This window comes from Ovis aries, chromosome 14 (assembly GCF_016772045.2).
Source record: "Ovis aries strain OAR_USU_Benz2616 breed Rambouillet chromosome 14, ARS-UI_Ramb_v3.0, whole genome shotgun sequence".
NCBI lineage: Eukaryota > Metazoa > Chordata > Mammalia > Artiodactyla > Bovidae > Ovis > Ovis aries.
The window spans coordinates 55,770,174-55,794,354 of NC_056067.1; the positions used below are offsets into that span (position 1 = coordinate 55,770,174).

General features: G+C 57.9%; 2 protein-coding genes across 3 annotated transcripts; one reads left to right on the forward strand and one right to left on the reverse strand.

Annotated features, from left to right (window-relative positions):
• Positions 1–4,042: 4,042 nt before the first annotated feature.
• RRAS (RAS related) lies at positions 4,043–7,880 on the reverse strand. The gene is made up of 6 exons (XM_027978623.3): positions 7,694–7,880; positions 5,717–5,804; positions 5,505–5,607; positions 5,305–5,413; positions 4,427–4,545; positions 4,043–4,349 (listed from the first exon to the last, which is right to left on the reverse strand). Exons 1-6 carry the CDS (start codon positions 7,844–7,846, stop codon positions 4,265–4,267), a joined length of 657 nt encoding a protein of 218 aa, XP_027834424.1. The 5' UTR covers positions 7,847–7,880; the 3' UTR covers positions 4,043–4,264.
• A 1,893-nt stretch (positions 7,881–9,773) lies between these two features.
• SCAF1 (SR-related CTD associated factor 1) lies at positions 9,774–23,201 on the forward strand. Of its 2 annotated transcripts, none has more exons than XM_027978624.3 (11): positions 9,774–9,801; positions 12,478–12,591; positions 12,837–12,894; positions 13,577–13,671; positions 13,987–14,087; positions 14,175–14,290; positions 17,226–20,003; positions 20,607–20,689; positions 20,898–21,116; positions 22,409–22,537; positions 22,769–23,201. In XM_027978624.3, the coding sequence occupies exons 2-11, from the start codon at positions 12,484–12,486 to the stop codon at positions 22,958–22,960; spliced, it is 3,879 nt and encodes a 1,292-aa protein (XP_027834425.1). In that variant the 5' UTR covers positions 9,774–9,801; positions 12,478–12,483; the 3' UTR covers positions 22,961–23,201. The 2 variants fall into 2 exon arrangements, with proteins under 2 accessions (XP_027834425.1, XP_042088253.1); XM_042232319.1 differs by having other exon boundaries at positions 9,779–10,330.
• Positions 23,202–24,181: the final 980 nt, after the last annotated feature.

Here is a 24,181-nt window from a genome sequence, read left to right on the forward strand (position 1 = left end):
TCGGCTGGCTGGAGTGCCTCTGTCCTGCGACGTCGCGGGGCGGGGGGTGGCGGGTGGCTGGCATGGGCAGAGTCTGGAATCTGGAATGTGGCTTTCCTAGAGCCCTGGAAGGTGGTTGGGCTGGGGTCACTGTTTTCCATTATGTCTTGCTGTGTTAACAAATTAGCCCACCCCAAAACTTAATACCTTGAAAACAACAAACATTTATATCATAGGGTTTCTGAGTTCAGGAATTTGGGAGCCAGTTAGTTGGGTGGTATTAGGGTCAGTCGTGAGGGGGCAGCCCTCATGGGTTTGACTGGGGTTGAAGGATCTGCCTTAAGGTGGCTCACTTATGTGGCTCTTGGCTGGAGGCCTCAGTTGCTTGCCGTGTGGACTGTGCCATAGGATGGCTTAAGAGTCTTCCAGACGTGACAGCTGGCTTCCCCCAGAGTGCATGATTGAAAGGAGAGATCAAGGAGAAGGCCACTTAATCTTTACGTCCTAAACTCAGACACTGTACTCCACTGCTGCTGCCACACTGTTCATTAGAGGAGGGTCATTAAGCCCAGCACACACTTAAGGAGGGGAATCAAGCTCTACTTTGTGAAGGGGAAAGTATATGAATTTGGGGTGTTACCTTTAAACCAGTCCAGGCTCTGATGGGTGTCAGGAGTTAACCAGGTTTCTCTTGGCTCCCAAGGCTTGAGGGTTCTTGAACTTGAAGTAAGGGTTCCAGGGTGAACCCTGGAACTGTAAGATCCTAAGTGGGTTGGCATTTTAGAGGTCAGCCTGCAGAGTTGCATGTGAATTCCTGTATTTTCACACCTTCCTGGAATCCTCAAAGAGCTGGTAGAGATGTAGACTCGGGTTCTTTCTCAGCCCTGAGTCACAACCCATTTTAAAAATAAAATCCTGGGAGGATTCTAATATGCGTTCAAATTTCAGGAACAATGTTCTAGAATAAGAATTAAGAGTGTTACCAATTTGGAGGTCAACTGGTGTCTTCTAGAACCCAGCCTATAAGGTAGTGAGTAAGCCATTGTTCTAGATCGCAAACGCATCCTCTAAAGGAGACCTTTGGTATTTTAGAACTCTGGAGTCAGTGTTGAGGGTGGCTGGTCAGGGGGTAGAGACCCAACAGGAAGTGTAAGGTGGATTATCAGCATTCTAGATTCTCTTCCAGATGAAGCTGAGGAAGAAGCCCTCTTCTAGAACCTTGGATATTGGCTAGATCATAACCAATGTGATAATTTCTAGAGACCTGGTTTTATAGAATAGAGGTCTGCTAGTAACATCTGAGGACCATGGCAGAGTGAATGATGAGCCATTTACTTTCTAGAATCATGGAATTAAGATGAGTCATTAGTGTCCTTGAACTCTGACCTATAGCAAATGAGTGCAGCCTCTGTGAGGGAGTCACACTTCTCGACTCTGGGCTGCTGATGTCAAATTGGGACCAAAGGTCCCTGGATTGTCCCAGAGTAGAGATCCAGGGTAGAATTTGGAAGAAATGTTCAGAAGGTGGCCTGAGGAGGCAGTATCATCCCTTTGGGGACAGAATTACCTTGTGGTTAGCCTTCAAAATTCAGCTGTCCAAATTCCTATATCAGCTCCAGGACTGACCAGACAAGTTGGATAATAGCCTCTACCCTCAGCTTTGTTATCTGTAAAATGGGCTTCTGTCAAGACAAAGGAAAGCTATTTGTTTGAAGCACTGTTCAATGCATAGCAGGAGACCCTGAGAGGTTTGGTAACGGTCCAAGAGATGGTGAAAGGGAGGAGAAGCAAAGAACTACAAAGATGGTTAAAGCAAGGGACATTAAAACTCCCAAGGGATTTGAAATCACTGACAAGCCCTGCTAAGCCCAGGGGAGGGCAGGATCCAGAGACTTACAGGCACACACTTCACCTAGGCAGATGCCAACTGGGCCAGCCCAGCCTGTTTGCTGTTGTCTGATGAGCTTTGGCATGGTGGTGGCTGCAAACTTTCCAAAAATGGCCTGCCAGTTGTCATGTGGGTTTTGTATCTGTGCCTTTTTTAGGGGCAAGCAGTAGCTTTCGTCACTTTCTCGGAGTGCATCTTGGTCTTCTGAGAAAAGAGGTGTCCCAGCCAGAACTTAACCCCATTAGACAACACAGAAAAGACTGCTAGCGGTGAGACTGGTAGGAGCCAGGGAGACAGGGGTTAGCAGGGGCCCCCCGGTTCCTGTTGAGAGGAGCTCGCCCCTGACTGGGGCTTAGGTGGAGATAACAGATCTTAAATGAAACATCCCTGTCCCACAGGGGAGGCCTTTGCTGAACAGAGGTTCTTCTGGGGGAGTGGACACTGGGGAAGGGAGGGGAAACGCAGCACAATGTATCTGAGCCACGCTTATTCCCAGGGCAGAAGGTTGAACCCAGGCCAAGGATTCTGTGATAATGAAACCCGGAAAGGGATCTTTAGCTAATCATTGTTCTAATCTGGAATACAGAGGGACCTTCATGCTTCTAAGACTGGAGAACTCTGTCATTGCTCCTGAGCGCAGAGTACCTCCCAGGCGCTGCTTTCATCCTCTGGGTGCAGGTTTGGTTCCTAAAGGCAGTGGGAAGTAACTGCAGTCTCCCCCCTACTCTGCAGATGTGAAAACAGAAGCACGCACAAAGGCACTTGCCTAGGAGGGTCAGCGCCGGATTGGAACACAGGCAGCCTGCTTCGAGGGGCCACGCAGGGTCATCGTCCACCCCAGAACCAGGAAGCAGGTTCTGGGGTGGGTGGATGGGTGTGAAGGGAGCGTTTTGGGATCAGGGCCCAGAGATTCTGTTGAGAATTAGCCGATGTAGGGGTGGGGGGAAGAGATCATTGACAAACAGTCAGTAGTCAGGCGGGGACCAAAGTTCCGGGAGACACGGACATCTTGGGATTTCTGGTTTGGTGTGTTGGAGTTCAGAGATGGTCTGTCTGGGACTTCTCTGGTGGTGCAGTGGCTGACTGCGTTCTCAGTTCACGGGCCCTGGGTTTGATCTCTGGTCCAGGAACTAGATCCCACATACCAAAACAGACCTGGCACAGCCAAATAAGGAAATATTTTTTAAAAAAGATGGCCTGTCTGATGGGCCTGGGCAATGAGGGAGTGGTGGTCTCCGGTTCTGGCTCCAGTCTTCGAAGTTAGCAGCTCCAGTACAGAATTGGGGGTCCTGATCCCCAAACCGTTGTCATCCTATACTTCAGCCCCACCCCCCACCCCCAGAGGAGAGGCTGGCAGAGGGGTGCCTCCACACCAGCCTCCAGTTGAATTCAAGGTTGAGAGACAGATGTCAGCCTAACGAGAGCTTTCTGGAACTGAGAACCTGCCTGTCGGCGGCTTAAACACCATTCAGCCCACCTGTGCCTTCTCCCCTCCGCAGCCAAACCGCCTTTCTCAATACACATTGGAGGTGGGAGGCAGGTGGGCACGGTTTGTAGCAGTTGCTGCCTGTCTCCAAGGTCTAGAACAGACCTTTCTGCAGTATGAGAATATTGTGTGTGTGCCCTGCCCACGGCGGTGAGGGTGGGGTGTGGGTAGTAGCCACTAAGTCACACATGTGAATACTGAGCTTTTGAATGTGGCTGTGTGACTCAGGAGCTGAGTTTTTACATTGAAGTTAATTTAAATAGCCACATGTAGCTTCTGGCTACCAGACTGAAAAGTGCAGTTCTAGAACTTTCCAGAAAAAAAGATTTTTTTATTTACCGCCCCCCTACCCCTGCCCCTGTCACCAGCTCCTCCCTGCCTGCCTGTGGGAATCTTAGTTCTCTGACCAGGGATCCAACCCATACTCCCTGCCTTGGAAGGCAAAGTGTTAACCACTAGACTGCCAGGGAAGTCCCCCCTCAAACAATCCTCATCCCAACAAAATGCCCACCGAGACAGAAAAGGGTGGAATCTGTTAAGAGAGGACGTGGGGGTCAGACGGCTGGCTCAGCTGGACCCTGCCCTGAGCAACAGGGTCTTAGATCCGATGGTTCTTGGTGGCGCTAGGCTTTAGCGAGTGTGCACAGGCCTGGAGTTCACCTGGTCCCTTTTATAAAAAAAACACCTCCTTGGCAGTGACGTTTATTTCTCTGGGGAAGGGAGTTATATACAGCAGTGACCCGGGTGCCCGGGAGCCCTCACCCTGGGGCTCGGGTGGGGGAAGGCAGCGGTGACAGAAGGCACAGGGTGGTCACGGCCCCCGGGGGGGGAGGCCAGGAATCGCAGGTGCGGGTGTAGTGTGTCCTGGGAGACCCAGATCGGGAAGGGTGCTCAGCAAGAGCAGCTGGTCCCTACAGAAGGACACAGGGGCAGCCTCTGGCCTTCTTCCTGGGGGCGCTGGGCGGGGAGGGCGGGAGCTCTTGTTCCTGGTACTTCCTGTGGGAAGAGGCTGGTGAGTTTGGGTGGAGTAGGGGCTTAGGGGATGAGGATCACGGGAAGGGGGCTCAGCTCACCGGACGGCCCGCACCAGCTGCTCGAAGGCCTCATCCACGTTGAGGCGCAGTTTGGCAGAAGCTTCAAAGTAGGCCACGTGGTGGGAGGCACTGAAGGTGGAGGCTTCAGATCGGGGGACCTGGGGCACAAGGGGGATACAGAAGAGTCAGGTGCCTGCAGTCAAGGCTAGTCCCAGCCAGGGTGGGGAGGCAGAAAGACACACTGTGTGCTCTAACTGGGGTAACGTACTGCGGAGGCTCAAGTGTAGAGGAAAAGGTCCCGGGTGATCACGACGGAGGAGCCCAAGGGGCTGGGTGCCATATAAGAAGGGAGTCAGAGAAGGCTCCACAGACCTTCCTGAGTTGTCGGGCAGAGAAAAGTCAGGGTGTTCCCGGCAGAGACCCAAGCAAAGCTCCAAGGCCTTAATCAAAAAGATGAGTTCTGTGTGGAAATCAGAGTCTGTGTGATAGGGAAATGGTGAGAACAGAGGACGGAGAGGACAGGGCCGTGGGGGTGGGCATCCAAGGCCAGGTGGCCGAGCTGCGGTGTGAGCAGGGGAGGGGCAGGTGGAGTGGGAGGTTGACAGGAGGGGAGAAATCCAGAGGAGGTGAAGGCCAGGCTCCAAGTGGGAACAAGAGGAGGGGTCAGGACGGAACAATACTGGGGCTGGTAGACCCTGGGGGAGGCACCCTTTTTCCTTTTTCCCATTCAGCCACTTCTGAGAACTCCCATGTGGGCAACGGTGGGGACTCAGAAGCTATAACCAGTGGGGTGCGTGGCTGCAGACCAAGGGAGTCAGAAGAAGATGCTGACATGAGGAGCCTCAGGAGGTGGTGCCACAAGGAACCTCCCAGACTGAGATGGGGTTGGGGTCGGGGGTAGGGGGGAAATCCCAGACCTGGCGCTGTGTTTCCAGATCCGCCTTGTTGCCAACCAACACGATGGGGAAGTCGTCTCGGTCCTTGACTCGAAGGATCTGCGTGAAGAGCTTGCCCACTTCGTTGAAACTGCAGATGAAGCCAGAGGTCCAGCCAGCTGCTCTCTGCCCGCGCCCCCTCCCTACCCACCCCCCCCCCCCCACCATCCTGTCACTCTCACCTCTGCCTGTCATTAATGGCAAACACCAGCAGGAAGCCGTGGCCCGCACGCATGTACTGTTCCCGCATGGCACCAAACTCCTCCTGGCCGGCGGTGTCCAGGACTACAGAGAGAGGGAAAAGGGTCTCCAACGGGACAGGGGTTGGTCAGCTACCCCCAAGAGCCCTCAGCCCTGCCACCCTTCCCCCCACCGTCGCCCCTGCCGCCCTCACTGTCTAGCCGGGCTGGGACGCCATCCACAGTGCAGATCTTCGTGTAGGAGTCTTCAATAGTGGGGTCGTAGTCAGACACAAAGTAGGACTGGTGAGACGGGGAGAGGACCTCGTTAGTGCAGCGTCCCAGCAAAGGTGACGTAGCCCAGCCTCCGAGCCCTGACTATCGGCCTCCTTCCTTCTGGGTCTCTTCCTCTCCCTGAGTCTGTCTCCCTCTCTCTGGGTCTCTGGGCCTTCCCATTGCCTTCCCCAGGCTCTTCTCTCTGTCTCCTGGTCCTCTCTCTGTTTTTCTGGTATAAGGTACATTCCTGGCGTCGTCGTTACATCCTGGCTGTGTGGCACTGGACCAATCACTTCCCTTCTAAATCAGTTCCCCTCTCTGAACCTCAGTTTTCTTATTTGGAAAATGAGGATAAAAATAGCTGTAGGCTTAATCCAGGGTTTGTGAAATTCAGGGAAAACCCCTGTTCAGTATTCAACACATCACTTGGGCATAGTAGGTGCTTGGTTATTGGGAGCTGTTCTTGTGCAGAATCTGCCTGTCTAGCTTTCTCTTCTCCTCCTTTTTCTCTTCCCTTTCCTCCCCCCTCCTCCCCGTTCCCCTCCTCTTCTCCGTTCCCCTCCTCTTCTCCGTTCCCCTCCTCCTTCCCCTTCCCCTCCTCCTCCCCCTTCCCCTCCTCCTCCTCCTCCTCCTCGGGCAGTTTCTCCTCCCAAGGGAAGGTCCCGGTTCCAATCCGGCGGCGAGAAGCTGCCCCGCCCGCAGGCCGGCCCCTCCCTTCCTGCCCGGTCCCGCCCGCCTCCAGCCAGGCTTTGGGCCAGTTTTGGGTCTTCCCCAGGGTGCAAGGGGCCCAGGGCTGGGGCCTTTCTCTACACAGATAGGGGCTCCCAGGCAGGTGCTGTGTGGGGTCTCTTGGTGGAGAGCTCTGTGGTAGCGTCTCAGTAGCAGACAGACACCTTTCTCGGGTTTCTCTGAGGTCGGAGGGTTTCCCTTGGTAATGGGGTGGAAGTTTCCCACGCAGAGGCGGGTTTTCAGGAGAGAAGTGATGACCTGGCAGCTGGGGGTCTGCAGGCTGCATTCTGCCTGTTAGAGGAGTGTTTGATGAGGGAGGGATCTAGCCTTAGGGGACTGAGGGGTGTGTCTGCAAAGGGGAAGCTCAGTGGTGAGAACTGGGGGCTGGGCTCAGGAGCATCTGGGAGATTTGCCCTAGAATATAGAGTCTAGAGAGTCTTAAAGACCCTGGAGACGCATTTAAGATATCAGAGACACTCTCAAGGGGCAGGTCTGTCTGGAGGTGTCAAGAATCTGGGGGCCTGCTCCATGGAGATGATTTGAGGACTAGCCAGATTTTCAGAGAGGGACTCGGGGAATCGGAGTGGAGGACGACTCAAGATGGAGGAGTGGTTGGTTTTCCTTGGGGAAGGCTGGCAGGGGGGAGGGTCTCGGTCTGGAGGGATGGGGGATTCCCAGAACTTGGGATCTCAGAGTTCTCTGGAATGGCCAGAGGGCAGAATCTGACTAGCGGAATCTCAGGGGCGTTCTCCCAGTTAGGTTCTGGGTGGCTCAGAGGAGAAGCTGGGATCTGGGATTTGGGGGAGGTGGGGCTCAGGCTGGGGGGAGGTGGCACCTTGGGGGGGTGGGCGCCCATGAGAGTGCTTAGGATCTGGATGGGGTGACTTCTGGATTTAAGGTGCTCCCAGGAGGCACCCAGGGTCAGGTCAGCAGGGAAGCGGGGTTCTGAGTACTAGGGATGGGGTGATGGGTCTCAGGACACAAGTACAGGAGGAACGTCCCTCGTGTTTGGGGGGGGGTGGAGGCCACAAGGGGCTCAGAGTCACATCTGAGGGGATTTCTTTTAAGATTAGAGGGCCTCATAGGAGGGGCTGAGTGATGGATCGAGGGGAAACGGGAGCTCTGGGATCCCGCAAAGGGCTCAGTTCTAGGTCCCGGGGGCACCCCCCCGGGTGAGGGCCCTCTACCTGGATGAACTGGATGGTCAGCGCGCTCTTGCCCACGCCGCCGCCGCCCACGACCACCAGCTTGTGTGTCTCGCTGGGTGGGGGGTCCCCGGGTCCCGGCACCCCGCCCCGGGGCCGCCCCCGCCCTGTCCCGGACGCCGCCCCGCTGCTCATGTCGCCACCGCTGCCTCTGCCGCCGCTACCGCCTGGGGGGGAACCGGGCGGGGCGTAGGGGCGGGCCACGCTAATAAGGCTACTGCATAATCATGAACTCCAGCGAGAAGGGCTTGTGTCTCCGGACACTTAAGGAGGAGGCAAGGCCTGGGGAAAGGGGGAGCTATGCTAATAAGGGTAGGCGACCGGGGTTCGCCAAGAAGGGGAATTCCAAGTGGAGCAGGAGAATGCTAATAGAGAGCTTTGCTCACCCGGAGCGGCGCCACGCGCTCTCCGCTGCCGGGCCGCCTGGGGGCGGAGCTATGCTAATAAAGGCCTCATTCTCTCGGCGGACGGGTTGAGAAGCTCGTTCGGGGTGGGGCTATGCAAATAAGAAACTCGGGGATGCAGTTTCTTAGGACGCCATCCCGGAGGCCTCCTTCTAGTAGGCGGAGCTCAACGACTCGCGCGCGGCCGTATATAGGCGCGCTCCGAGAAAGGAGCAAGTCTTGAGGGGAAGCTCAGCCTCCGACCTGGGATCCTAGCCAGGCTCCCGACCCGGATGTCTGGGCTGGTTGCTGGAGGCTCCGCCCGCTAAGGGACCCAGGCTTCCGGTCCCTGCTGTCCCAGCCAAGCGGAAGACAGACTGGGAGGGAAGATGAGGCCCTGGAGGGGGACAGCGGCTAGCTGGGCAGGGAGGGGCCGTGAGATCACTGCATTCCTAATTCATGAGCCAGCTCACTCAAGCCGGGATGCCTGGGTTATGAACGGTCTAGGGTCAAGATGTCTGGGTCATGAGAAAGGAGAAAGCTGAGACCCCAAGGTCTCTAGGAGGGAAGCCCAGACCCCTGAGTCCCTAGGAGAGAATAGGGCTGAAGGTTTGAACTCCTGGATCCTTGGAAGGAGGGGACCAGGGGGTCCTTAGTACTAGGTTCGGTAAAGGAGAGAACTGAGAACCCAGACTCTTGGATCCAGTGGTTGCAGGGGCTAGGGACCGAAAGTTCTGGACCCGAGGGAGTTAGTGAACTCGAACACCTGTGTTAGTGTAAGATATTTGCTTGAGACCAGGAGTGGTCTGTGGAAGACCAAAGGGCCTGACTCCTGGATCTAAAAACCAAAAAGGGCTCAGATTTCTGAGTCCCATGTGTGCTTAGTCGCTAGGTCGTGTCCGACTCGTTGCGACCCCATGGACGCAATCTGAGCCCGCCAGATTCATGGACTGTAGGCTCCTCTGTCCATGAGGATTCTCCAGGCAAGAATACTGGAGGGGGTTGCAATGCCCTCCTCCAGGGAATAGTCCCAACCCAGGGATCGAACACAGGTCTCCCGCATTGCAGGCGGATTCTTTACCGGCTGAACAACAGTCCCATGGAGGAAGGAAATATGAGTTCGGATACTCTGCTCTGAGAGAAGTTTGGGCTTTTCTGTCCTAAACGAGGAGGAGGCTGTAGGGTCGGGCTCCTAGGTTCTAAATTTAGCGAGGACTTGGTATCGGGATTCGGGGATCCCTAGAATGTAGGCGGGGCAGCTCCCAACCAGTCCTGCATTTTTTTCCCTACGGCACACTCCGCGGAACTACAACTCCCTTGCATCTGTCAGGTTGCCCGCTCTTTACGTCACTTCCTTTACCGCCGCTCTTTCCGCGCGCGTGCAGGGCACTATGGGGCCTAATCGCGGGCTACCGCAACCCCGCCCACTTCACCCCTCATCCCCTTGCCGTCCCCTCGCGGCAAAGGCGACGCGAGGACTACGCCTCCCAGCGTGCATCGCGCGCACCCTGCCCATGTGTCCCGTTGGCTGCCGGGAAACTGAGTCCGGAGCCTTCTCACCAGCCTTCGCCGCACCGTGCTCGGTACTTGAAGTCCCGGCAAGCTCGGCGGCGTTTTAGCTCCACCCCTCTCCTCCCTCTGCTCGCGAGCCCCGCCCCAGCCCGCCCCGCCCCGCGCCGGGGCCGGAGCCGCAGCCCGAGCGGCGGGGTAAGATGGCGGCGGAGGTCCGGGCAGCGGGGCTTGGGCCTATTGGGGTGGGCGGGGCGGAGTCGGGTCGCTAGTTGTCCAGGGGTCCTCCCGGCACGCCGCAGGGCCTGGAGGGCTTGGCTGGGTGGCCTCGGGCCCGGTAGCGGCGGCAGAAGCTGGCGCCCAGAGAGGGGCCTTCTGAAGGCCCCGGGACGCGTCTGTGGTGCCGGAGGGCATCCACGGGGCGTCCCCGAAAGGACTGGGGGCGTCCACAGGGCCTGGACTGAGACTGAAGCCTGCCTTCCATCATATAGCTGCCTTGGGTCATTTCTGTGGGCACTGTTGAGCGTCTTTATGAGCTGACCGGAGGCTAGGGTCTGTTTAGAGGGTTCTGGGGCCATCTTGAGATCTTGAGATATGTCCCAGGGGTTATAGAGATCTTCAAGAGCTGGGAAGTATCTGCAGAGCCAACTATAGCGCCTGGGCTATGTCTGTTAGCGCTGGGAAGTGTGTGCACGGGCTGACCTAAGGATGCGGCTCACCTACATGGGTAGGGGCCATTTAGGTGGGCTCTGAAGAACTGTTTCAGGACTGGGAAGTCTTTTATAGTCACCCAGAGGAGCAGGATGTACCCACTAAGGGAAGGAGACAAATCCTGAGATGTGCTGAGAGAGGCGTGGATGGGTCTCCAGCTGTCTGAGGAGTGTCTAGTCTGGGTGACAGAAGGCTTGGGGCAGTTAGAAAGACCTGGAACCATCTAGGTGGCTTTGAGTGTGACTGCAGGAGTGCAGTCTATGTCTGGAGCAAATTTGAATGCTTTTGGGGATCCGATAATTGCATGGAAAATAAGACAATGAAGAGATTTGGAAAATTTGCTGGGCTGTATTGTACTTGCCCTTTGGAAAGTAATTGAAATGCAAAATGTTGAAAAATTCTGCATGGCCCTGGGGCTACAGAGAGAGTTAAAATTAGCCCACATTGGTCTGGGAAAGTCCATAGGATCATCTAGACCCATCTATTGCAGTGCTTCTCAAACTCTTTTGACCTTGATCTACAGTGAGAAATACATTTTTCATTGAGACCCAGGGTACACCGTCATACGAACTTAGTACTCAAATCCCATTAATAATATTTCCATCTACTTGTGCTGTATGGTGAAGAACCTTGTGTGTTCAGTTTGCTTTGATGACAAGCTATTTGTGAAGCGCTCAATTGCTACCAAGTTTGGGAAACTGACCTAGAGTGACCAAGCAGTGTCTGCAGAGGCTTCTCAGGTCTTAAAAGAAGTAAGGAGCCCAGGGTGTGTCTGCAAAGCCTGAGGCATGTCTAAATACACGAGGGAGGATCTTTATACCACAGAGGGTTTGAGGCTATGTAGGTCTGTAGTCAACAGCCTCAGTCTTGATTGAGTATCTCTTACCTCTTAAGACACTGCCCTACCATACATAGTATGTGCTTCCCCCCAGAGGAGCCCGAGAGCAGCTCCAGGGCTGGGAACTGTTGCGGGGCGGGGTGGGGGGCCGCTGATCAGGATGAGAGGTGTCTATCAGAGTTAGGGAAGGAGGTACAAGCTCTTAGAGAGCTGGGAGGCGGCACAAGAGCTTTTTGAAAATCTGGTATGAGGCCGACCAGGAGCTTTCTTTGTTTTGCAGGTATGCAACTAGCAGTGTGGGGGGGGGGGGGACCGCAGTAAGGGAAACCTGGGCGTTAAAGGCTAATGACAATTATTGTTACTCTGTATAGAGGGCTTGGGCTGTTAACTCATGTGTCAGGAGGCAGTCTCCTTTCTCTTGAATTAGAGTTTCCTATTGGACCCACTTGGAGTTAAATGGATGGAGTTGGGGGTTAGAGGTTTTGACGCTTTCTAGGAACTGTGGGACTGGATGCTGTTTTCAGAGTAGGAGATTTGATGGTTGCAGGGAAACATACAGTGAAACAGTCATGTTTTCTGAAGCCCTAATCAAGCCCCCCCCATCAGTCTGAAGAGTGATCTTTCAACCTTTGCGTGTTATCTAAGACTTTCTGTGACAACACAAAGGCAGCCACGCTTCCATACAGGGGGCAGCTAGGTGATCGGAGGTTGTTCCCTGTGGTGTCTGGTGGACAGCATTCCTGAAGTGGGTGTTTTCATCTTCAAGATGGCATACTGGTTTTGTAGATCATTCTATCCTAGTTCCATCTTGTGTGTTTAAATACATTCTGTCGGGTCCCTCACCATCGAGGAAAATCGATGCTTGAGGAAGTGGCGTGGTGTTTGAGGCACACACAGGCACACTGGCACGTATCTCAGTTTGGGAAAGGTGGGTTTCCGAGACTTCTGGATGCAGTATTTGACATCACAACTCACCAGAAAAGAGTCTTGGCTCCTGTGGGGTCTTAAAGTTTGGTTGTGGGGGAAGCTGTGGGGACTGGGGAGTGGGATGTGGACATATACTGGGAAGGCCGCCCTTTGACAAAGGAGGCAACTGAAACTCAGGCAAAGAGAGTTGCCTGAGCCCCTCCAGCGTCTGCCCTGGGCCTGGGGCTTACTTGCCCCGGCCAGGGGTGAGGTGGGGGTTGGGGGAGGAGGGATGCTGCAGCAGATGCAGTACTGGGGGCCCCCAAGGCCTCCACGTCCATCGTCTCCTTCTGCCACCTGACGCCACCATGTGCTGCCCATGGGCCTCCACTCCAGACTCTGCTCCACTCCTCCACCAGGTGACCATGGAGGAAGAGGATGAGTCTCGAGGGAAGACGGAAGAGTCAGGCGAGGATCGGGGCGACGGTCCGCCAGACAGAGACCCTACGCTTTCTCCTCCTGCTTTTATCCTGGTGAGGCTGTCAGATGCCTGGGGCCGAGGGAGGGAGGGGTGGGGAGCCCAGATTCCTGGGCCCTGACTCCTGGACCCCCGGGGGAGGAGGGTTGGGGGCCAGGACTCTTGGCCTGTCTGTAGGGTTTGAGTCTGGTTGTAGAGGTATCTGGAGTGGCTGTCTCCCAGCAGCAGAGCTTGTGACCTTTGGCCTGCATCTTTGATTTGTCTTTGTTTCCACCCTCTTCCCTCTCACCTTGCCTTCAGCGGGCCATTCAGCAGGCTGTGGGGAGTTCCCTGCAGGGGGATCTGCCAAATGATAAAGGTATGATGGTGTCTGGTTCCTCTGAGACTCCTGCCCCATCTCTGTGTTCTTCCTCCTGCTCTCATTCATACACGATTTCCCGAGGTCTCCCGGGTGCCCCCACTGGTGCTGGCACAGGGAGCCCCAGATGGGTTGGCCTCCGTGGCTGCCTTGGAGGGGCTCACAGTCTGGTGGAGGGGAGACACAGTCCCCTCATAGAGGTAACCCAAGGCAGCCCAACTAGGCTAGTGTGGGGAGAGATGGAGTCCGGGAAGGCTTCGGCAAGGAAGTGACAGGTGACCTTGGTCTCTAAGGCCGTAGGAGCACTGTCTGGTGAAGAGGAAAGCAGCAGGCACACGACCCAGAGGCCGCTGGACTGAGTTATGGGTCTTTGGGGCTGGCGGGCAGAGGGTGTTGGCAGGAGAGCCCAGTGAAGACTGGGTCACAGCAAAGCTTAGAGGTCAGGCTGACCTGTCTGGACTTTATCCCAAGGATGGCTGAGGGGACAAATCGGGTGAGAGAGTTGGGGCCTCTGAAGAGTGTTGGTGGGACCTGGGTTGGGAGATGGTGGGATGGAGGCGGGGAAAGTAGGCAGATGTTCTCGGTTCTCTTGTCAAGAGCGAGGCGGTCTCTTTCTTCGCTGCTCTGTAAGGTCTCTGCCTCTAGTCCCCTGTCTCCAGTCCCCCATTCAATCTCTCTCCAGATGGCTCTCGGTGTCATGGCCTTCGATGGAGGCGCTGCCGGAGCCCACGATCGGAGCCCCGTTCCCAGGAATCTGGGGGGACTGACACGGCTACAGTAAGTAAGAAGACGGGGCTAGCTACCTGGACTCCTGGGGCTGGGGCAGGAAGGTCTCTGGGGCCTGGACCCCAGAGATGGGGCTGGGGACTCAGTCTCCTGGATCTGGGGTGGTGATCAGGGGCAGTGTGGGAGTGTCTGAGGGCCTGGTCCCTTGGGTCCTAGGGGCAGTCAGGTTGAGGGAATTGGTTGGATCCTCGTGTTTTCTTATTGTCTCAGGTGTCTGGGTTACTGAGAGGTTGGGGCCTGGGGAAATGGGATGTGTGGTCCTCATGTGAGCAAGGACAGGGTGGAACCCCTCCTGGCCTATTCCAGGTGTTGGACGTGGCTGCCGATGGCCTCCTTGCGGGGCTGGTAAGCATCCTGGATCCCCCAGACACCTGGGTTCCTAGCCACATGGACCTGCGGCCTGGCGAGTGAGTATTTTTGGGCTGCTGGATTGGGAGAGGCCCTGGCATGGGGGTTGGACGCACCTCTGAGGCTCCCTCCTCCCTGTCTTGCAGAAGCGAGGACATGCTGGAGCTGGTGGCCGAGGTCCGAATTGGGGACAGGGATCCAGTCCCTCTGCCGGTACCCAGCCTGCTGCCCCGTCTCAGGGCCTGGAGGACAGGCAAAACGGGTATGTGGGGCCAGGGCCGCCCTGGCAGGGGTCAGCCGAGGCGTTGAGGGGGCCTTAGCTGTTGTTGGTTGCAGTGGTAGTGCAGTTTGTGTCATTTAGACAAAACCTGTACTTTAACGTCTTTTTCCCACTGGACTTCAGGAAAGGCCGTAAGCACGCACGTGTCAATGTGAATAAAGCTGAAACTGACAGAGCTACTGCCCGGGAGCAGTGAGCGTGTGTCCAGGGCTCTGCGTATCAGTGTAGCTGTGTTAGGAATTCATCTCTCCAGGATGGGGGCTTCTCAGGAGCGCTGACTTCAGGGGGAGAAAAGTCTGAACAAGGGAAGGTTCTTCCTCGAGGTGGCACAGGCAGTTGCTTCATGGTGGTCCTGGGCCTGGGGCCTTCCCTGTAAAGCTGGAGTTTTTCTCTTCTGAGGTGGGCACCTGTCTGAGGGAGTGTCTGCTCCCAGCCCCACACACAGTGCGGGCTGAACCCGAGCACTGTAGAGCATAGGGTCTCCCAACTCTGGGCGTCTGAATCACCACGGAGGATTTGTTAATCCATGAATGACCTGGCCCAGGGATGTGTGTGTGTGTGCGCTCAGTCACTTCAGTAGTGTCTAACTCTTTGGAATCCTATAAACTGCAGCCCGCCAGGCTTCTCTGTCCATGGGATTCTCCAGGCGAGAATCCTAGAGTGGGTTGTCATGCCCTCTTTCAGGGGACCTTCCCCACCCAGGGGTCAAACCCACGTCTCCTGAGTCTCCTGCATTGCAGGTGGATTCTGACTAATTCCCCGGTTTTGCTGCCACTGGTCGCTGGGGCCCTGATGAGAACCCTGGGTTTAGACTTCCCTTCTGCGTGCCCATACATATCGGGAGTGGTGGGGAGCAGAGGAAGGCAGGGCAGTGGGTCAGCTGTGAGCAGCTGTTCTGCCAGCGGCTCGCACACCCTGTGAAGCAGGTCAGGTTTTGTCTGTTTTTTTCCCTCACATATGCAGGGTGACTTCCTTATCCACTAGACTCAGGGAACATGGTGCTGGGGGCCCATCAGACTCTTGGGGGCCTTCAGGGGTCTTTTCATTTCTTTTATTATTTTAAAAAGTTTATTCATTTAGGCTGCACCACTCGGCAAGCAGGCTGTCAGTTCCCCAGCCAAGGGTTGAATCCCAGGCCTCAACAGTAAAAGCCCAGAATCCTAAGGCCTGGGTCACCAGTGGCCACCCTCTTCCTTTAGAATCAGGAGCCATAGGGGATAAGTAAACAAGGAGGCGGGTACTGTTACCTTATTTACTTATTTACAGTCAGACCTTATTTACTAAAACAGATGGCTGGTGGGATTTGGCCCCTGGGCCAAAGTGATATCCTTAGGTATGTCTGGAACAGAATAGCTGTCTTCAGTAGGACCCTGAGGTTATGATCTGTTGTCTTTTTTTTTTTTTTTACGGCTTATTTATTTATTTTTGCGATGCTGGGTCTTCATTGCTGCACTTAGGCTCTTGCCATAGTTGCGGGGAGCGGGGCTACTCTCTAGTGGTGGCGTGTGGCCTTCTCATTGCGGTGGCTTCTCTTGTTGCCGAGCACGGGTTCAGTAGTTGTGGCACATGGGCTTAGTTGCCCATGGCATGCATCTAACCCCTGTCCCCCGCATTGGCAGGCGGGTTCTTATCCACCAGACCACCAGGGAAGCCCATGGGCTTGTTTTTCTTATCTTAGGTGTTTTTTGGTTTTTATTTGGAATATATTAAGAGTGCAAGAAAAAGAAAAGAAACTCACCTGTAGTCCTGTTTTGCAAAAAAAAAAAAAAAGTAAAGAAGCAGATGTCTTGCTTTGCTTCAGTCTGCAGGCTTGGTTTTTGCCTGAGGTGGTTGTAATAACAGCTAGGGTTGTCAGAGCTCCTGGCCAGAGAGTCCTTGAGAGCAGAGATTTTTATCTCTCAGTACCCCAAACTGCTCTAATCTGCTGTCAGAAAAAAGTGCTGAATGAATGAGTAGACTCCCATTTCATAGATGAGGAAACTGAGGCAGACAGGTTCAGTCGCTTGCCTGTGGGCAGGTTGAGGTTGAGGACTGGAACCTCAGATCCAGGTGGAAAGTGGCTCCTGGTGCTACCCTCTCAGCCCCGGGCTTCTCCAGCACTGTCCGCGTGACCCTGCCGAGGTCCCTCCTGGGGCAGGAGCCTGGCTGTTACGTGTGGTTGAGAGAGTGGCCTCTGAACTCTGATGTGTGTGTCTGAACCCTGGCCGCATCACCTGGCCTGGGGGCAGCCCTGGTCACTTGGCTCTACATGTGTATGACTTGTGGTGTGGAGGCCATGAAGTGCTTCAAAAGCAAGATTTCGGGAGCGCAGAGGAAATAAGGGAGGAAATAAGGAAAAAATAAGGAAAGCCCGCTGCTAGGCCGGGTCATTGATGTCTGAGTCCTGAGCAGATACTGCCCCTGGGATGGGGCTCATCAGACGGCCGGGGGCACATGAGGACTCAGCCTGTCCGGGCTTACTGGCTCTGCCACTCCTCACCTTCTCAGGCCTTCTGTACAAAGGGATGGATTCCCATAAGAGGGGCTTGACCCTGCAGGTGGCGCTAGGTTGGAACCTGGCTCTCCAGTCCCAGCCCGTGCCTCCTGTGGGAATGTCAGTGCTCTTGTTGGTCAGGGCGGTCTTGGGTCGCCGGCCTGCTTGCCTCTCAGGATATGAGAGGGCAGCCTCCAGGGGTCACTTGTACCACGCTGACTGCGCCCTCAGGGGAAATCCTGCCACTCTGGGTCATAGTACCTACGGCATGGAGCTGTTAGGAGCATCCTCCGTGTTGACTCCGTGAAGCACTGGGGGCAGTGCCTGCTGGAGCGGTGAGGGCTGAGTGAGGGGGCCCAGCGGACGGGGTGCTGGCCGCCTGCAGGCCCCTTGCCACACGAGGACAGGCCCCTGACCCCCGCTGTCTCCGCTCTTCTTTTGCAGTTTCTCCGCAGTCTCACTCTTCTCGACCCACCTGTGCCCGCCACCTCCTCACCTTGGGCACTGGAGACGGGGGCCCTGCCCCTCCCCCTGCCCCCTCCTCTGCGTCCTCCTCCCCCTCCCCTTCGCCCTCCTCATCCTCCCCTTCCCCGCCTCCCCCTCCACCACCCCCAGCCCCCCCAGCTCCTCCTGCACCCCGGTTTGATATCTATGACCCCTTCCACCCCACCGACGAGGCCTATTCCCCACCACCTGCTCCGGAGCAGAAGTACGACCCCTTCGAGCCCACAGGCTCCAACCCCAGCTCATCAGCAGGGACCCCCTCACCTGAGGAGGAAGAAGAGGAGGAAGAGGAAGAAGAGGAGGAGGAGGGCCTGTCACAGAGCATCAGCCGCATCTCCGAGACCCTGGCGGGCATCTACGACGACAACAGCCTGAGCCAGGACTTCCCAGGTGACGAGAGCCCAGGGCCCGACCCCCAGCCCTTGCAGCCGACTCCAGCCCCTGGCACACCGCCCCAGGCCGACTCCACCCGGGCTGACGGAGCCACCCGCCGGCGCGTCTTTGTAGTGGGGACCGAGGCGGAGGCCTGTCGGGAAGGCAAGGTCTCTGTAGAGGTGGTGACAGCTGGCGGAGCTGCCCTCCCGCCCCCTCTGCTGCCTCCGGGCGACTCGGAGATTGAGGAGGGCGAGATTGTCCAGCCGGAGGAGGAGCCCAGAATGGCGGTTTCCCTCTTCCGCGCCAGCGGCCGGGCAGCGCGGCCCCCACCCGTGGCCCTTCCTGCGGCCCAGCCCCCGCCCCCGCCGCCCGCCCCCCGGGCTCCGGAGGGCGACGACTTCTTGTCTCTGCACGCGGAGTCCGACGGCGAGGGTGCCCTGCAGGTGGACCTGGGGGAGCCGGCCCCCGCGCCGCCCGCCGCCGACACGCGCTGGGGCGGCCTGGACCTGCGGCGCAAGATCCTGACCCAGCGGCGCGAGCGTTACCGGCAGCGATCACCGTCGCCGGCCGCGGCCCCCGCCCCCGCCGCCCCCACCGGCCCACCCACCCGCAAGAAGTCGAGGCGGGAACGCAAGCGGAGCGGCGGCGAGGCCAAGGAGGCCGCCTCTTCCTCCTCCGGCGCGCAGCCCGCCCCGCCGGCCCCGGCCTCCCCCTGGGACTCCAAGAAGCACCGCTCGCGGGACCGCAAGCCGGGTTCGCACGCCTCATCGTCCACCCGCCGCCGCTCGCGGTCCCGTTCCACCCGCCGCCGCTCGCGGAGCACCGACCGGCGCCGCGGGGGCAGCCGCCGGTCGCGGTCCCGGGAGAAAAGGCGTCGGCGGAGGCGCTCGAACTCACCGCCTCCAGCCACTTCATCTTCCTCGTCCTCCCGCCGCGAGCGGCACCGTGGCAAGCACCGCGATGGCGGTGGCAGCAAGAAGAAGAAGAAGCGGTCGCGGTCCCGGGGCGAGAAGCGTTCGGGGGACAGCGAGAAGGGCCCTACCCCGGCCCAGCCGCCCTCCGGCTCCACCTCCCTGGGCAGTGACCGGGACAGCCGCCGGCGGGGGGCCGTTCCGCCCTCCATCCAGGACCTCACGGACCACGATCTCTTCGCCATCAAGCGGACCATCACCGTGGGCCGGCCGGACAAGTCTGACCCCCGAGGCCCCTCCCCAGCCCCAGCCTCATCCCCCAAGCGGGAGGTCCTGTACGACTCTGAGGGGCTGAGTGCCGAGGAGCGGGGCGGCAAGAGCAGCGAGAAGGACCGACGGCGCTCGGGGGCCGCCTCGTCCTCCTCCTCCTCCCGGGAGAAGGGATCGCGGCGGAAGGCGCTGGACGGTGGGGACCGGGACCGGGAGAGGGACAGGGACAGGTCGTCCAAGAAGGCCCGGCCCCCCAAAGAGTTGGCACCTTCCTCGGGGCCCCCGCCAAAGCTTCCGGTCAGCAGCGGCTCCGGTTCCTCGTCCTCCTCGTCCTCGTCATCTTCCCGGAAGGTGAAGCTGCAGTCCAAGGTGGCGGTGCTGATCCGCGAGGGTGTCAGCAGCACCACGCCGGCCAAGGAGGCCTCGTCTGCTGGCCTGGGCTCCATCGGAGTCAAGTTCAGCCGCGACCGAGAGAGCCGCTCCCCCTTCCTGAAGCCAGACGAGCGGGCCCCTGCGGAGGTGGCCAAAGCAGCTCAGGGCAGCACCAAGCCCAAAAAGACCAAGGTCAAGGCCAAGGCTGGGGCCAAGAAAACCAAGGGGACCAAGGGAAAGACCAAGCCATCCAAGACCAGGAAAAAGATCCGCAGCGGGGGCAGCAGTGGCCCAGTGACACTGAAGAAGTCCAAGGCGGACAGCTGCAGCCAGGCGGCAGGAGCCAAGGGGGCCGAGGAGACCTCCTGGTCCGGGGAAGAGCGGGCAGCCAAGGCTCCCAGCACCCCGCCCCCCAAGGTGGCCCCTCCGCCCCCCGCGCTGACGCCTGACTCGCAGACTGTGGACAGCAGCTGCAAGACACCCGAGGTCTCCTTCCTGCCAGAAGAGGCCGCTGAGGAGGCTGGGGTCCGAGGTGGGGCGGAGGAGGAGGAGGAGGAGGAAGAGGAGGAGGAGGAGGAAGAGGAGGAGGAGCAGCAGCCGGCCACCACCACAGCCACCAGCACGGCGGCCGCCGCACCGAGCGCTGCCCCAAGCGCAGGGTCCACAGCCGGTGACTCGGGGGCGGAGGACGGGCCTGCTCCCCGCGTCTCCCAGCTGCCCACCCTGCCTCCGCCCATGCCCTGGAACCTGCCTGCAGGCGTGGACTGCACTACCAGCGGCGTCCTGGCCTGTGAGTGTCCCCCAGGGGCCTAGGGCAGGCGGGGGCAGACAGACGGGATCCAGGAGAAGAAGGTCATTTGGGGATGAGCTTGGAGGCAGTGGTGGAGACACCTTGGAAGGGCTGGGTGTATAATGACCAGGACCAGGAGGACCTCAGGTGGGCGAGGGCCAGTCAACATCTGTCCAGAAGACTCCACGACGTCTGGGTGTGCTGGAAGAGAGCAGCAGGGTCGCAGGGGCAGCAGGCAGCCAGGCCACTCCAACACAGCCGGGAGAGGTGGGCTGTGTCCTGGGGTCTGCATAGAGGCAGCCTGGAATAGGCTTGGTGGAGGAACTGGGAAGAATGGGGAGAGCAGGGTCCCTTAGGGGACGCCAGTAGTCTGCTAGACTGCAGACGTGGGGAGCGGCCACGGGGGCTCAGGACCAGCCCCACCCCGCACACCTGAAGTCCTGAGAACACAGGCTGTGGGCGGGCTCTCGGTGCCTGAGGCCCACTCTTCCTGGTTGGTCCTGAGCGAAGACCTGCAGCCAGGGTGGGAACGAGGGGGCAGCAGTGGTTGGGGGAGGCTCACCCTCTCCTCTTGCATCAACTCCCGCTCCCCACCTCCTGCAGTGACTGCACTTCTCTTCAAGATGGAAGAAGCCAATCTGGCGAGCCGAGCAAAGGCCCAGGAGCTGATCCAGGCCACCAACCAGGTGGGCTTCCTGGGGAGGAGTCCCCGCTGCCCCCTTTCCTGTCCCCTGCTTCGGGTTAGGAGAGGACTACAGCTCCTGGCAGGCTCTGGAGCAGAGTATCGACCAGAAGAGGAGCCTGTTGCCTCTGGGACTGTTGGGAAATCAGGGTGGGAGCAGGGGTACCGGTTCCGTCGTCCCCTCCTGCTTATCCTCTGACCTTTCCCCACAGATCCTCAGCCACAGGAAGCCACCCTCAAGTCTGGGAGTGACCCCAGCTCCTGTGCCCACCTCCCTGGGTCTGCCCCCTGGCCCTTCCAGCTACCTGCTGCCTGGCAGCCTCCCGCTGGGAGGCTGTGGCTCCACCCCTCCCACACCCACTGGGCTGGCTGCAGCGTCTGACAAGAGAGAGGGCAGCAGCAGCTCCGAGGGACGAGGGGACACAGACAAGGTGAACTGGGCTCGGGAGAGGTGGGTTGATGGTGACGGTTCTGCCGAGATCACAGCCAGATACTGAGATGCAGGGCCTGAGGAGAGCTGTGGACTGATGCCAGCAGATGAGGATTTAGATGAAAGGGAAGTCACTCAATTGTAAGGAAGGAAACTTGTTTTTGATTAGACGAGAGGGTGGGAAAGGGGTTCTAGGCAGGTTTTTTAAGAGTTTCATATCGGGGTGGGGGTAGAGAGAGAGATGGATATGAACACACACTGGTATTTACGCACATACCCACTGCAGTCTGCCCCTGGGTTACCTGTCTCTTTCACTGACCCCAGTCTTTTTGTGTAAGCGGGGCACGGGGTGGTATACAAACGAAAGATCAAGCGTCTGTTGGTGGATGGAGGGAGGAAGAAAGGATACAGGGCAAGCGGGGTTTTTTCTGCTCCTCTAGCTGGCTGCTCCTGGGTCTCAGGGCTTGTGTGCCTTTTTTTGGTGTGGACACTGGTCACTGTTGTCTTGTCACCAGATGATGGCGCTGTTCACCCTTTCTGCAGCCCGCGTGAGGTGCCAGAAGGCGGGCAGAACAAACCCTTGTGTTGTAAGCCCCATATAAACAGAGATGGGCCACAGCTTTGATGGACGCTTGCCTGTGGCCGGTGCCATGGGCTGCAGGACAGGGTCGGTATGGGCTCTGTGACGAGCAGCAGGTCCCTGTGCCACTGGGGAGGCTGCCCTGTTTGTGCCCTGCCGTTGTCTCGGCACATCTGAGACAGAGGTGGGCCACAACCCCTTTCTCTTGGCCACATGTCTCAAACCCACTCCTGTGGGGCTGGGGAGGCCTGAGGAGACGCCCTGGGGTGTCCATGGCTCCCCCAGCAGCAGCTTGCCCGACAGCTGGCATTCTTGTCTCCGGGGAGATCCTGCCCTGAAGTGTGGGGTGTCCTGCCCTCCCAGGCCTCGGTTTTGCTGCCCCCATCTCTCTGAGGCAGCAGGGAGCAGCCGCCTGGCTCAGGTCTGTCTCCCTAATAGACTTAAGGGCAGCGGACACGTGGATCCTGGTCAGGGATGCCTGGGCCAGCCCAGGGTCCAGCCTGGAGGAAATGCTGGTGACCCCGAGAGGCCCAGGCCTGGCCTGGCTGGCAGGGCGGCTGCAGCAAGGGCAGACCCTCATCAGGACTTCACCTCCGGGAGTAGCTGGGTGGGCAGGAAGTTTGAACCGGCAGGCTGGTGAGTGGAGGCAGGCTTCTGCAGAAACTCACCCAGCCTTTGCTGTCCCTCCTTCCCACCCTGTCACCACCTCCCAGTATCTGAAGAAGCTGCACACACAGGAGCGGGCGGTGGAGGAGGTGAAGCTGGCCATCAAGCCGTATTATCAGAAGAAGGACATCACCAAGGAGGAGTACAAGGACATCCTGAGGAAGGCCGTCCACAAGGTGGGGCCCAGAGGAGACACATGCACGGGGTGGGCAGGGGGGAGACTGCGTGATGGGCGTGAGCGGACAGGCAGACAGGGACGGTGGGTCAGTCTGGAAGGTGAGAGGGAGATAGGATTTCCTCCAGCAGACATCAGGGGGTCAAGTTCAGACAGCCTGGACCTGAGGGCGGGCCTCCCACCCTGGGGCCCTGGGGGCTGGTGGTGACTGCGGCTGCCCCTTGCCCCCCAGATCTGCCACAGCAAAAGTGGGGAGATCAACCCAGTGAAGGTGAGCAACCTGGTGCGCGCCTACGTCCAACGCTACCGCTACTTCCGCAAGCACGGCCGCAAGCCAGGGGACCCTCCGGGGCCCCCACGGCCACCCAAGGAGCCAGGGCCCCCTGACAAAGGCGGCCCAGGCCTGCCCCTGCCCCCTCTCTGAGATTCCTGGCCCCGCCCCTTTCTTCCTTCGCTGCCTCTCTGGAATTCTGGACGTATTTATGGCTCCGTTTCCCGTGTCCCTCCCCCGTCAGTGGGATGATTGGGGGAGGGCTGCTGCGGGAAAGAGGAGAGCCCCTGCCCTGTCCCACGCCCATCTCCCTCGCCCCAGAGCCTGTGCCCCGCGCCCAGACCCTTTGTTCGTGCCCCTCCCTCAGTTTCATTAAAGGTTTCATGAAATGTTACCCCTGAGCCCCATGATTTTTAACCCTTCTCAAAGTCCAGTTTGGGAAGTGTCGGGGAGGAGACTTGGCCCAAGTGAGAGGGTGGTTAGCGGGGAGGATAGACAGTGTGACTTGGGGAAAGTGCAGCCGTCTCACCAGGGCCTCACTCTTCGTGTATAAAGTGGGGGCTGAGGATTAAGAAAGACCCAAGGCAGGTGAAGCACTTGGAACCAGGCCTGGCAGCTCCCCAGCTGTTGCTGGGGTGGAGAGGGAGGGCGGGGTCTCCACCCACCTGATCACTGTCTGCCCAGCTCAGGGCAACTGGCTGCTATCTGTCTGCTTTGGAACTGCCCCAGAAACCGGATCTTTGTCCTCCATTCAGTTGGATTCTTTCTCCTGCTTCCCTGAGGCTGGGGTGATCTAATTGACTCCCCCGAGATAGAGGGAGACTGAAGCACAGCCCAGCAAGGGCCACACAGTAAGTCAGGCCTCTGTCAGCCCCTGTTTTTTTTTTTTAACTAGAAGTAAATAGAATTGTGTCAGATGGGTTGATAGGATATTGGAAAGGTGTTTTTTTTTGTTTTTTTTTAACTTTTTATTTTGTATTGTAGTATAGCCGATTAACAACGTTGGCATAGTTTCAAGTGGGCAGCAGAGGGACTCAGCCATACGTACATGTGTATCTGTTCTCCCCCATCCATCAGTCCCTGTTACCCAGAACCAGGAGTGATGAGGTGAGGTGGGGGCATCCAGCCCATGGGGGTGGGTCAGAACTTCTTTACAACCGGCCCTTGCAGGCCCACACGGAGGGAGCCCTGGGCCCAGAAAAGGAAAGGACTGGCCTTGGGTCACCCAGCAGGAGTTGAGAGCGGCACCCGAGGCTCTTGACAGAGTCTCTGCCTTTGGCCGTTGGCTTGAACTGTTTATAGGCAAGATAGACGTTGCAAATTGAGCCCAAAGGCCACCCTCAAAGAGCAGCCATTTTAAGAATGAGACCTGGA

Bases quoted from the DNA above. Each gene is read 5' to 3' on its own strand.
- SCAF1 (XM_027978624.3), top strand. From the start codon at position 12,484: ATGGAGGAAGAGGATGAGTCTCGAGGGAAGACGGAAGAGTCAGGCGAG. The intron at 20,004-20,606 runs GTGAGTGTCCCC...CACCTCCTGCAG, and splicing joins TACCAGCGGCGTCCTGGCCT to TGACTGCACTTCTCTTCAAG. The intron at 22,538-22,768 runs GTGGGGCCCAGA...CTTGCCCCCCAG, and splicing joins TGAGGAAGGCCGTCCACAAG to ATCTGCCACAGCAAAAGTGG.
- RRAS (XM_027978623.3), bottom strand. From the start codon at position 7,846: ATGAGCAGCGGGGCGGCGTCCGGGACAGGGCGGGGGCGGCCCCGGGGC. The intron at 4,546-5,304 runs GTCTGGGATTTC...CTTGTGCCCCAG, and splicing joins ATCTGGAAACACAGCGCCAG to GTCCCCCGATCTGAAGCCTC. The intron at 4,350-4,426 runs GTGAGCTGAGCC...CTCTTCCCACAG, and splicing joins CAGCTGGTGCGGGCCGTCCG to GAAGTACCAGGAACAAGAGC.